Source organism: Schistocerca piceifrons, chromosome 3, assembly GCF_021461385.2.
Source record: "Schistocerca piceifrons isolate TAMUIC-IGC-003096 chromosome 3, iqSchPice1.1, whole genome shotgun sequence".
Classification (NCBI taxonomy): domain Eukaryota; kingdom Metazoa; phylum Arthropoda; class Insecta; order Orthoptera; family Acrididae; genus Schistocerca; species Schistocerca piceifrons.
Window position 1 is genome coordinate 138,310,600 of NC_060140.1, and position 14,350 is coordinate 138,324,949.

The 14,350-nt window shown below is 38.6% G+C and overlaps 1 protein-coding gene across 1 annotated transcript; it reads right to left on the reverse strand.

Annotated features, from left to right (window-relative positions):
* Positions 1-5,135: 5,135 nt before the first annotated feature.
* Positions 5,136-6,562, reverse strand: LOC124788558 (chitinase domain-containing protein 1). The gene has a single exon (XM_047255829.1). It carries the CDS (start codon positions 6,459-6,461, stop codon positions 5,316-5,318), a length of 1,146 nt encoding a protein of 381 aa, XP_047111785.1. The 5' UTR covers positions 6,462-6,562; the 3' UTR covers positions 5,136-5,315.
* Positions 6,563-14,350: the final 7,788 nt, after the last annotated feature.

Genomic DNA, 14,350 nt, shown 5'->3' on the forward strand with positions numbered 1-14,350 from the left:
GCCTGAATGTCTGTGAGGCCAATGCATAAAATCCATATGAAACATCATGCTTTGCTATCTGTACAAAATCACCCATGTTCAGGAGTTGCTCCCTGCTGACCTGTCAGTAAGACAAATGTTTGCTCTGGAGTTTCTTGCTTGCATGGAAGTAGACAATGAATGCCCATGGAACATTTTGTGGACAGACAACGCCCATTTCCATCTCCGAGAACATTTCAATATGCAGAAGTGCAGGATATGGGCAATGCAAAATCCACATGCACACCAACCACTTCTTTCTGCAAAGGTGACTGTATGGCACCTGTTGAGAGCATCTTTTATTGTAGAGCCATGTTTTTTCAAGGAGTTGAGTCCTTCAGGTCCTGTTACCTGTACTGTCATTGGTAAGTGCACCAATGTCATTCCAGACCTTCAGCAGTGTGAATGTTGGGTAGGATCCTTTTCATGCAAGATGGCAAACTGAAGGCACGCATTGTGTAACACCTTCTGAACATGACCCCAGAGACACTGCGATTTTTTGTGGAGGATGCTGTTTCTTGATTTCAACTTGCAGCATAAATCAGTGGGCAGCATACTGAACACATCCTCCGCCAGTCTCACAATTAGAAACCAATGGTTTTTTTTTTTTTTTTTTTTTTTTAAATACGGTTTTTGGCCTCAGGACAATTAAAAACCGATTTCTGCCATCTGATGTGGTACAACTTTGTCATGGTGGATGGGCTTATCTAACAGCCACAACTATTGACAGCTGAACTTGTGCAGTCATGAATGTTACACAGTATGTTATAAGGTGTTTTTTATTCAAAAGGAAATACTGCTCTCGAAGTCAATAATTATTCCAGAAGAAAATGTGCCTGTTGTTGTAGCAAGTGTAAATATCCACTGCATCAGAAGAAAACTGAACAATTTACCCATCTTTGCAGAGCAAGTCAAATCCAATGTTTTATGCATCAGTGAAGACTGGCAAGTGTAGCAAGAAGGGTATCAGAATGACTCAAAATGATAATTGCGTGGTATCGTAAAACAACTACTCATGCAAAAAATACAGCCTTGGTGTACAAGAAATTTACCTAAACAGTTTTATGTTGACCTGGATTTAGAGATGGCTGCATTAAAATGAGTTAATATGTTATTATCTGAATGCTAAAAGAATCTACAGGAATGAAGTAGCAGCAACCATCTATCTAGGGTTCAGAATAGAGTTTTACACTCTGGGCAAAAATGTACGTGTTGCCCTAGATATCTAAAAACAAAATACAAGAAAACCTTATTAGCCTTTCTCTCTACAATTTACAGTTGGACTCACATATGTAAATTACTCATAACTCTATGTTCGTATTAAACAGATCTTGACTTTTGGAAAATCCAGAATGGAATGTAACAATATTATGAAAACTCACTTTCTGACAGTCCTTTTATTGTGCCTATCTGCAAGTCAGCATCTTTGCTATATGGTGAGTAGCAACTATGCTTTGCACAATATTGTTAGAGCTTGACTTTTTCTGTAGGTGGGCAGCTGATAGTTGTTTGTGTGAAGCATTTGATAAAAACAGCAGCTCAGTAGAGTAAGAGATGCAACAGTGGCTTTTTTCACAGTAGCAGTTTTTCTCCAAATATATACAAATAAAAAGCAGTTCTCATAGATATCAGTGCAAGACAAACAGAACTAGTCACAAATTATCGTTTAGTAGCTGGCAGTGACTGCTTCTGACTACTGATGTTTAACTTTACCTGTTCTACATTCTTGTAGGATCATCATGATGGAATTTGTGAAACACCATGAAACCCAGCTTCCCCTTTACTCAGATGACATAATGAGAACTACGGATGAAGGACAACAGGCTGATTCCATATTTCTAGATTTCCGGAAGGCATTTGACACAATGCCCCACTGCAGACTGTTAACGAAGGTACTAGCACGTGAAATAAGTTCACAGATATGTGAGTGACTAAAAGACTTCTTAAATAACAGAACCCAGTATGTTGTCCTCGATAGCAAGTGTTCATCAGAGACAAGGCTATTATTAGGAGTGCCCCAGGGAAGTGTGACAGGACTGCTGTTGTTTTCTATATACATTAATGATTTGCTGACAGGTTGGGCAGCATTCTGAGATTGTTTGCTGATGATGCTGTGGTTTACAATAAAGTGTCAAAGTTGACTGACTGTTAGAAGATACAAGACGATTTAGACAAAATTTCCAGTTGGTATGACAAGTGGCAGCTATCCCTAAATGAGGAAAAATGTAAGTTAATGCAGATGAGTAGGAAGATCAAACCTGTAACGTTCAGATACAGTATTACTAGTGCCCTGCTTAACACAGTCAAGTTGTTTAAATATCTGGGCGTAACTTTGCACAGCAATATGAGGTGGAACAAGCACGTGAGAACTGTGGTACGGAAGGCGAATGTTCGACTTCGGTTTATTGGGAGAATTTTAGGAAAGAGTGGTTCACTTGTAAAGGAGACCACATATAGGATCCTGGTGCAACCTATTCTTGAGGACTGCTTGAGTGTTTGGGATCCATACCAGGTCTCATTGAAATTCAGAGGCACGCTGTAGATTTGTTACAGGTAGGTTCAAACAATGTGTAAGTGTTATGGAGATGTTTTGGGAACTCAAGTGGGAATCCCTGGAGGGAACGTGACATTCTTGTCAAGAAACACTATTGAGAAAATTTAGAGAACAGGCATCTGAAGCTGAACAGTTCTACCGCCACCTACATACACCGCATGTAAGGACCCTGAAGATAAGATATGAGAAATCAGGGCTCATATGGAGACATACAGACAATCGTTCTTCCTTTGCTCTATTTGCGAATGGAACAGGAAAGGAAATGACATGTTGTTGTAATGGGTGCTCTGCGCCACGCGCTATGGTGGCTTGCGGAGCATCTATGTAGATGTAGATATGAGTGAATGAATAATTAGGAAACACACTGAATCTAATGTTGGTTTAAGCAGAAGGCGGAGAACAGATCAGCATGATATTGCAGATACGCTAATTAGATGTTAGATCATAACAAATCATGGTGAATGAACTAACTGTGAGTTTCTCATGTACATCAATTCACAGTTCAGTTTGCTGGGTGATGCAAATAGGACATTCTTTGGGTAGCCTTTCTAAGCACCTAGTTACAAGGAAACCAAACTGTCTGAGGTAACATACAACAAACAAATTGCATATGGACGGATATCTATATAAACTCCCAGAACATCAGCCTATAACAGTCTTTACCACAATTCCATACAGAGAGGTAAAGAGGTGTAAGTCTAATTTCCCTAATTTTCACTAACGATATCATCTGTAACACCCACAAACCGCATCTGTAACAGCCACGAACCGCTTCATTTGTGGACAAAGGGGTCCAGCTGAGTTCTAGCCTGATGGCCAATTTAAGGTGTTAAATGCACATACATACCTTTAATACTGCCTAAATTAGTCACTGGCTGGAGCAAAATTGTTACTCAGAATCTATATATGAAGTAGTGAATAGATAACTTCATATAGAGTAACACGGACATATGACCCTTTACCTCTCATGTTAACAAATATGCCCTTCATTTTATTTCTCCACAAGTATCCTCTAAGTATATGAATCTGTCAATTTTTATACATATTTGCCCACTCTACAGCTACATTCCAAACTGACAAATATTACAAATAATATAGGAAAAGCACTTGAGATTATGTGAAAACAAGTTTTATGTGAAATCATAATTTGAATTATTTTCTAAAATCTTTCAATGTGACTGTATCATGTGACATCTATTAGCTACCATTTTTACTACGTATAACCTTCTGACTTTTATATGATAAGTTTTATTCTCTGTTGACTCGGAGTGTCACTCACATACTAACTAGCACGAGTAAATCCAGCTTCTAAGTTTCCTGTGTGGACTATTCAGTGACCTGAAATGACCAGTGGCAAATGGCATTGACAGTACATACACTTCACAAACTGTTACTGTGCCCCACAAAACTTGCCTAATCATAAGAAACACAGAACTTACAGTACAAATACAAGCAATCAGGACTGACATTGTAAATCACTGAGTTTTGAGATACTGGATAGAAGTTGCTAATCTCGTTTGCCACCATTATCTTTAGCTGTCAAAAAGATTTCAAGGATTTTCTGTTTTTGTGAATACACATCATGGGATGACAATGCCATACTTCTCCTTCACATATGCAAACCAAATTTCAACTTATGTGTTCCACTAGTTTGTCAAAAAATATGTAAGTTGATGAAGTTGACCAACAAGCCAAACCTACACACTATAAAATACTGCCTGTCATTTCACCATCTCACTGATCAGTGGATTTCTGTAACATTGAAAACACTGTGGTACGTGATATTATAGGCCTAGTTGTGTTATTGGTAGAAGTGACTACAGATATGACAGGAGCAGACAGAAACTGACTTTCCAGTACATCCGTTCCAGAGAGTTACGGTAGCAATAAACACAGGAAACAATGAAGAATGGGAATAAGGTGGGCGGCTGCAAAAAAACAAGTTAAAAAGCAGACATTTATCTTCTGCATGTAACTTAGTACCAGAATCTTAAAATTATTTCAGGATGCAATGAAGACTGAGATAAAATTTCGTTAACATGGGACATTCGATGTTTACTTGTAAACAGAAATCTCTAAACATTTCAGAACAGCCAATCTGCAGTTTGGATTTCTAAAACATTGACACTACTACTGTTCTTTCTTGAAGTACCGAAGTATTTATTCAAATATTTCCATACTGCATCTGGCATTAAACCATTAGCCAACTCCATTTTATTGCATTAATGGCTAGCATAACGTAAAACAATTATTGGATATCTCAATGTTATAAGTCAAATACATATTCTAAATTTAACCTATCCAGAGGTATAAAAAAATTTTTGGAATCACAAAGTGAAACTCAACCCATTAATTTTTTTTACTTTTCCCATATCATACTTTCATTCATACACTACGAAGTTTTTCACTCTTTTCATTATTTTATCGGAAGTAATACAGTAATCATTGTAGTATTCAAAGTTTGATGTGATATAGGCCTACAGCGCCTCTTTCAAGCATAGGAGATCACATTAAACAAGAACCACATTGGAATGTACACAAACTATAATAATTAGGTATAAACTTTCTCCAAAAAAGAATCTTGACTGTGTTTATTAACAAAGTAACAGCAGAAAGGAACAATAAGTTTACAGTTGTAGATAGCTGTAGTTTCTTGGGCTGCAGTTGCAGAAATGACAAAAACAAATCTCAATATTAACATTCAACTTGAAAGGAAAACAGTCCTTTGACACATTAAACGTTGTCACAATAAATCATAAAAATAATCCAAGCCTTGACCAAGTTCCCAAATTGAAATACCAGTTCCCAATTCTTCTGCAAGTTTCAGTCTTAGATGAACAGAATAAAGAGTGGGGTAAAATACAATATATTTTCCTGTGTCTGTTTTTACTTCAAACATATGTTCACCAGACACTTCATCAAATTTAATTTTTCCACGCAACTGTTTCAACAGAGAGATGTATTCATGGTTTATCACTGGACCTCCACCTGTTGTTGTATATGCAGCGCCGTAAAAATTCAGTCCAAGTAGTATAAGCGATCTCCTCGGATCGTCTGCCTCCGGCACCAAAGTTTCAACAGACTCTCGAATCCATGATAAAGGGCTGTTTGGACCTGGTCTTCGCACACTTGAGTAATCGTAGGTCATCAGCGAAAATGCGTCCACAATGTCGGCTAGTTTATCAAAATGCTCCTTAGTGAAACCAGACCTGGAGGTTGGTGGGACAACCAAAATTATCTGCATCTTTTGTTCCTTCAATTTTTTGACTAGTATTAATATCAAATACACTAAAGTTTCCGGGCGAATAATGCCAGCTGCTTGGTTCCAAATTTCCAGGACCAACCCATCAAAATTCCAATCCCTTACACACTTTTGTAACACTTTGCATAAGTGATCTCTCTCTGTCTCACTTGCCAATAACGATGCATAATCTTCTGGCGTCCACCCATCGAAAAGGATTCGTGGAATAATTTTCAGGTCTGATTTTCTTTTGACTACATCCTTCATCCAGTTTTTATCTACGTCGTGCAAACCAGTGACTTCGTACGCCTTGTCTTTCCTGCGAATCTGAAGCCACACCGGCGAAATGTAAGTAAATTTAGCACCAAAAATCTTTGCAATGTCATATCCATGACCATTCCATGGGGTAATGTACCCTAATACCCTGCCTTTAAAGTTTACTTTCTCCGTATTCTCATAATAAGCTTGATATTGTGAAAGAACTGACTTTGGTTTCGGGTCTTCTACGACCAAATCCCTTTCAAAAACACTTGTTGATACCGGGCCTTTAGCTGCTTTCAGTTGATTACTTTTAACTTTTTGATTTGAGCGGGATAATGTACAGTCTGCCACAGTCAGAGTCAGATACAGAAATAATAAACACTTCATTGTAATAATATTTACAATAATAAAGTCACATTTTCAAAACTAAACACACTACTCTCACTCGTAAACACTTCCACACCTGAGAGATATGAAAGCTCACCAGAGTAGCCAACATAACAAATACAAGGCCGCTTTTCCTTGGACATTAAAAACTTGCACAAGCATCCCAATTTCCCCGCATACAGCAGCCAATCTGAAAGCTTATAGGCACAGTTTTCCAAACGACGTCAAATTCTATACATCTACGTTAATACTCTGCAAGTGCAAATGTACGTTGAGTGCATGGCAGACGTACCTACTATGCAATAGGTTCTAGCAGTAGTAGTTTATTTGTCCATGTATCATATTTTAAAACGGTAATAGACACACCTTGTTCATACAGCCTTAAACAAAATATGCGACTGTTTGCAAATCAGCTAATCAACAGAAACAATACAACTAATGACCAGCTTCACCTACACACGATCGTACAGATAAAAGCACAGAGTGTAAAAAGTTATACAGTTACTTCTTGTACTACAGATACAAGGCAGTAGTTTTAAAAAAAAGTGAAAACTTTATTTTATAACTGAATTAACACTAATACACAGCATCAGAAACGTAGCTTTCCAGTCAAATTATGCATTCTTTTCTTCTATGTTCTGAACAATTGTCTTGGTCTTCCTCTCTAACTTATTGAGGCTATTGGTTTCCACAGTGTATGAAACAGAAAAGAAATCAATAGGAATATTCTCACACAAAAATAAGCACATATAATGAGTAGTTGCTTGCTTGGATTCATATACATTATTTTATTCTGAATATTTAATGTCGCGCTTGAATACAGCCTTTAATACTGTTTCGACACAAAGAAGTGTTTTGCTTGTAGGTACAGCGTTGTATGTAGCTGCTGGCTCGTTCCTTGTAGCTGAAGCTAACACTCCTTGAGATCTGTCATTCGGCGTAACATCTGACGTATTTACCTTTTTCTTTCAATCCGGTCGACGTAGTTGATTCTCTAGAAGTAGAGGTCCTGGTAATCAGTGCCTCTGAAATCCCCTTCATAGTGGAGGAAAGGTTTGTCTTCTTCACGTTCTGCAGCTGTTATTGGAGCAAAAGAAGATAAGATCTATTCACACCACGAAAAAGCACGTCCACAACTTTCCTTTTACAAACATATAATTCCTTAAATGGGTGTACAGACCATTGGAGTGATTCGTGAATTAGAGTAGAACACAAATTTTAATGGTACATACGCCTCGAAGGCTCATCATGATGTTTAAGATTACAATATATTTCATTCCTGGTGAGTGTGGTTGCTCTTTGATGGCCAAGTCAACGTCCAGCTGCGACGCTAAATCATAAAAGGCACCACCACAACAGGTGACGCCAGTTATTTGTCGTCATACCTTGCCGTTTTCTCGTATTCCATACGTCCTGTTTATTGTCTGCACCTATGAAAACAAAGACACACGCGCACTCCGACTTAGTCCCTAGTTAATATTATTCTGTCATGGTCATCTTGTACTACACAAGGAGTGTGAAATATCATTTGCTTAAATGACATGTAAGACTTAACAATGATCCTAAATAATATCAATTTCTTCACATCTAGGGTTACTACCCCAACATTAAGTGTAACACATGGTGAGGAAATAATAATTAGGATGGAAGGTTCAAAATTCTTTGGTGTCAATACTGATGAGAATTTAAAATGAAAAAAAAAAGAAACACATTTTGGAACCCCTAAAACAACTTGGTTTAGCCATATTTGCACTTAGAATCATTGAAAAACTTGGGGAATGGCAAATAAGCACTTTGACATATTTTGCATATTTTCTTTCAATAGTATCATATGGAATAATGTTTTGGGGAACTCATCTTAAGAAAGGAACTCTTCATTGTGGAAAAACATGGTGTAGGAATAATATGTGGTGCTCACTCACTATCATCTTGTAGACATCCGTTTATGGAGTTCCACATCCTGACTACTGCTTCACAGTATGTTTGGTCATGAATTTGTTGTAAGTAATCCACTACAGTTCAAAAGGAACAATGATGTACATAATTACAATACCAGAAGTAAATAATTACACTTATTACTCGACCATGAAGCTTGCGTTCATCACAAAAGGGGAGCAAATGTGGCAACAAAATTTTTAAATTACTTATCCAGTGATCTGGCTGGCTGACAGCGAAGTGAAATTTGGCAACAAACTAAGAAAATTAGTGAAAATAACATACTGTCAAAGTCACAGTTTGGGTTTCTTAATGGTTCTGATATTGAGAAAGCTATTTACACGTACAGCGAAAATGTCCTTAATTCATTGGACAACATATTCTGTGACCTGTCAAAGGCGTTTGACTGTGTGAATCACAGCATTCTTTTAACTAAATTAAAATAGTATGGCGTCACTGGTAGGGCTGCAAAGTGGTTTTAGTCATATCTTACTAATAGAAAACAAAGGGTGTCATTACATAACAATTCAGCAGTAGGCAATCAGACATCATCTGACTGGGAAGAAATTACATGTGGTGTTCCCCAAGGTTCCATACTAGGTCCACTACTGTTTCTTGTGTATATTAATGACCTGTCATCTGTTACATTACCAGATGCCAAGTTTGTCTTATTTGCAGATGGTACAAACATTGCTATAAATAGTAAATCAAATATAAATTTAGAAAGGGCAGCTAATCAACTTTTTAGTGACATTAATAAGTGATTCATAGCCAATTCACTGTCATTTAACTTTGAAAAGACCCACTATATGCAGTTCAGAACTTCCAAGAGATTTCATTCTGGTGTGTGTATAAAATATGATGACATGGAAATAGGACAAGTTGAGAGTGTAAAATTATTGCGATTACAACTTGATAATAAATTCAGTTGGGAGCAACATACTAACGAACTGCTAAAGCGCCTAAACAAGTCTGTGTTTGCAATGCGAATGATGTCAGACATAGGAGATATAAATATAAAAAAACTGGCATATTTTGCTGTTTTCACTCCATTATGTCATATGCTATCATATTTTGGGGTAACTCCACAAGCAGAGAAAAAATTTTTAGAGTACAGAAGCGTATAACAACAGTAATGACTAGTGTAAATCCAAGAACACAATGTCGAAACCTATTCAAAGAATTGGGCATATTAACTACAGCTTCTCAGTATATTTATTCCTTAATGAAGTTTGTTGTAAATAATACATCTCTTTTTCCAGCTAACTGCTTAGTACACAGTATCAATACTAGGAATATGAACAATATACATGAAGATTTAAAATCACTTACTCTTGCCCAGAAAGGGGTCCAGTATTCAGTAACGCATATTTTCAATAAGTTACCAGGAACCATTAAGAATTTAGTTTCAGACAAGGCACAATTTAAACATAATTTAAAAGAATTTTTGGTGGCCAACTCCTTCTATTCCATCCATGAGTTTCTCAACAAGTGCAGTAGACCATTTTAATGAAAATTTATTATACTTTAATTTTTGACAATACTTTGTTGCAACAGCCAAGTAACTACCTACTGTGTGAATGATGAATGTATGGGAAGCAGATGTAAGTCTTAAGTCTTCAAATAGTGGAAGTTTAATTTTAAATCTGAAATTTTAAATCTGACTATTCTTAACTGAGGATCACTGAAATGAATAATTTACTTTAATTTTTTACAATACTTCGTTGTAATAGCCAAGAAACTAGCAAATGTCTGAATGATGGATTTAATGAAAGCAGATTTAATTCATGTACATAATTTTACTGTTTATTGACTGAGGATCGTTAAAATTAATGAAACTCAAGTTTTTCTAACTACATTTTTGTAATGTGTGTATCTGACATGTTCCACACCCAGGAGGATTCCCTCCTTTATGGGTCTAAGGAATGAATAATTGATCTAATCTAATCTAATCTTCTTGGTAACTACTTCCATTCTGCAGAAGTCTTTCTATTACTGTAAGGCATAAAAGGGGGGCAGGAACTGCAGTCTCACAGCTGTTTATCTTTTTTCTTTTTGAAAAAACCTTAGAAATGTTAAAAATGTTATCCTATGTACAAATTAATTTGCATTGTGAATGTAAAATAACTCGTTCCACACCACTACGATCTATCATTCAAAATCATCCATGGCACATATAACGAATTTATTTCTTAAGAGTGGTGTATTTTCTACGTTTTTAACTGTGTTAGGAAGTTTGTTGTATAAAAAGTGATCAGCAGTAAATTGAATTTTGTCAGTTAGACACAATAATCTACCTTGTATGCATAATGATTTCCATATCTTGGTTTATAATTGTATGTCCATACTAACAACGCAGATGAGTTTAGTATTACATGCGTGACAGCTTTTTATATATGAGGTATGCCCAAAAATACACTGAATAATTTTATTAGAAACCAAGTAATAAGCTTACATAGCATTTCGTTTAATCTTCTTCAAAGTATTGTCTAGCAATGCACTTATTCCAACATTGAAACCATGACTGGAAGAATTACTGGAAGGCCTCTTTTGGAAGGACATTCAATTGATATGTTGTGGCTGTCTCAATATCAGGAATGGTGTCTAAAGTTTTCCTTTAAGCACAGTTATTTTTTGGAAGAGCAAGAAATCTCATGGTGACAAGGCAGATGTGGACAAACTGTAACACTTTTTCCAGCCAAAAACTCATGAATGAAAAGCCTAACATTGTTGTTTTGTTGAAGTAGGAAGCCATTGGCCCATTTTTCTGGTCTCTGTCTCTGTACACAGTTTCCCATATTTGGCAGTTCATTCTTCTAAAATTCGGCGTTTAAATTTTTAGTCTTTGGAACGAAACCTGATCGTACTATGCCGTCAATATCGAAAAAAATTAGCGTTACTTTGATTTTCGATTTTGACTAACTTACCTTTTTATCGCGAGGAGATTCACTGGTTTTCCATAGAGATCTTTGTATTTTCGTCTCAGGATGATACCGACAGACCCAAGTTTCACTTCCAGTTATAATTTTGGACATGAAGTCTGAATTTGAACGAAGAGAATGCTTCAACTCCTCGCAAACTGACACACGATTTTTGGGTCGACTGAAGCACAGTATACAACTCGTTGGCTTTGACCAATGACGTCATAGGTTGCTCATATAATATTAATGTCTTTACTTTCCAGCCATAGACAATAAATCGGTTGTCTGCTGCAGATAAGCGCCATCAGTGTACATTTAAAAAAATTGAATGTGGTTTTAAAAGTCATCGCTAGATATTGCGTAAAATTTTTTTGGTGAACATTGATTTAAGTAATTGGTTGTTTGCAATTCGTTCGGTACTTAATTTCATTCTTAGTTAGTTTGAGATAATTTGGACTAGTAGTTTTTTTATTTTAGGAGAATTTTTAGTTTTAAATTTTCGTCAGTAAGTATGGATTTATTTATTCCAATGGATCTGGATAATTTAAAGGAGACTATGGGCGTAGACATGATGGCCACGATTCTATTTTTACGAATGTATGTTCTTGTTGCCGACTACATTCGATGTCATGAGTGTGGTGAACATATGTGCCTAACAAGTGTGTCCACTAGCCATACTCACTACTTATTAATATGGCACTGAAGCAAAGATCGGTTGTGGCGGTCCATGAGACGAGGAACATGCTTCGACAAGTCTAAGCTCGCCTTCAGGGATATCATAAAAATTACATACTGTTAGTGTTTGAGGTGGCTGTGCGTGCATATATGTCATGTGAGTGAGTGTACAGTTGTAGATTGGCACTCTTTTTGTAGGGAAGTTTGTGGGGAATATTTAAAGTAGAGGGGGACTTCGGGGGGCCGGGTGCTATAGTCGAAATCAATGAGTCGCATTTTGGCAAAAGGAAGTACAACAGGGGGACCCTCCGGTAGGATTATGGGTTTGGGGGGCTGTAGTTTCAGGTCAAGAATGTGACGATGTAGTTTTTAAAGTAGCTCCTAATCGAATGAAGGACGTTTTGGTCACATTAATTGAAGATCATTTTGCAGAGGGTTGCGTAGTGATATCGGATGGTTTTTCGTCATATAGGAATTTCGGGAATAGGGGTTTTCAGCATCTTGTCATGAATCACAATATTGAATACAGATCTTCATCAATTGGAGGTTGTACCATTAGTATAGAAGTTTATTGGTCAGCTATAAAATCTGTTGTAGGGAGGGGGAAACGACGGATTTCGCACTACAGAGTGACTTAGATGATTATTCATGGAGGCATAGTGTACCCAATACATTTTGCCGATTTTTTATGTTGTACTGAATTAGTCTATTTTGATGTATTTCTTTGTCATATTATACTGTTCTGCATTATGTATGGAATACAAATTTTGCAGCTGTTGCTCTTCCTCCCTTTCCCAGCACTAGTATTACTACGATTTTTTCGAGTCTATGCTAGCACTACTGAAGGCGGAAAGACGGACACACGTAAAATTTGTATGCCATGCTTCAGTTGACGTATACAGGTCAACAGAAACACGGGATACTCGTGCTAGCTACACCAAAAGAGCGACATATGTAGCACTGATGTGATTTACCTATATGGGTCAACTGAAGAACAGGATACTAATGTAATGTATGCGCTATTTTTCACCTTCACTAGCTCTAGTATCCTATCCTTCAGTTGACCTATGTAGCTCAACTGATGAATGGGATACAAATTTCACTGCTGTTGGTTTTTTTGTCGTCGCTAGCAAAGAAAAGTGTCTCATACTTCACTTTACCTATATAGCTCATATGAAGTAGGCTACAAATTTTTTGTGTGTGTGGCTTTTTTTCGCCTTCACGTAGTTGAAGTGAGGCACAGGTATCCAGTGTTATGTAGTTCGATTCCCTCGTTTTCGTTAGCAGTAGTATCCCATTCGTCAGTTGACGTACACTCCTGGAAACGAAAAAAGAACACATTGACACCGGTGTGTCAGACCCACCATACCTGCTCCGGACACTGCGAGAGGGCTGTACAAGCAATGATCACACGCACGGCACAGCGGACACACCAGGAACCGCGGTGTTGGCCGTCGAATGGCGCTAGCTGCGCAGCATTTGTGCACCGCCGCCGTCAGTGTCAGCCAGTTTGCCGTGGCATACGGAGCTCCATCGCAGTCTTTAACACTGGTAGCATGCCGCGACAGCGTGGACGTGAACCATATGTGCAGTTGACGGACTTTGAGCGAGGGCGTATAGTGGGCATGCGGGAGGCCGGGTGGACGTACCGCCGAATTGCTCAACATGTGGGGCGTGACGTCTCCACAGTACGTCGATGTTGTCGCCAGTGGTCGGCGGAAGGTGCACGTGCCCGTCGACCTGGGACCGGACCGCAGCGACGCACGGATGCACGCCAAGACCGTAGGATCCTACGCAGTGCCGTAGGGGACCACACCGCCACTTCCCAGCAAATTAGGGACACTGTTGCTCCTGGGGTATCGGCGAGGACCATTCGCAACCGTCTCCATGAAGCTGGGCTACAGTCCCGCACACCGTTAGGCCGTCTTCCGCTCACGCCCCAACATCGTGCAGCCCGCCTCCAGTGGTGTCGCGACAGGCGTGAATGGAGAGACGAATGGAGACGTGTCGTCTTCAGCGATGAGAGTCGCTTCTGCCTTGGTGCCAATGATGGTCGTATGCGTGTTTGGCGCCGTGCAGGTGAGCGCCACAATCAGGACTGCATACGACCGAGGCACACAGGGCCAACACCCGGCATCATGGTGTGGGGAGCGATCTCCTACACTGGCCGTACACCACTGGTGATCGTCGAGGGGACACTGAATAGTGCACGGTACATCCAAACCGTCATCGAACCCATCGTTCTACCATTCCTAGACCGGCAAGGGAACTTGCTGTTCCAACAGGACAATGCACGTCCGCATGTATCCCGTGCCACCCAACGTGCTCTAGAAGGTGTAAGTCAACTACCCTGGCCAG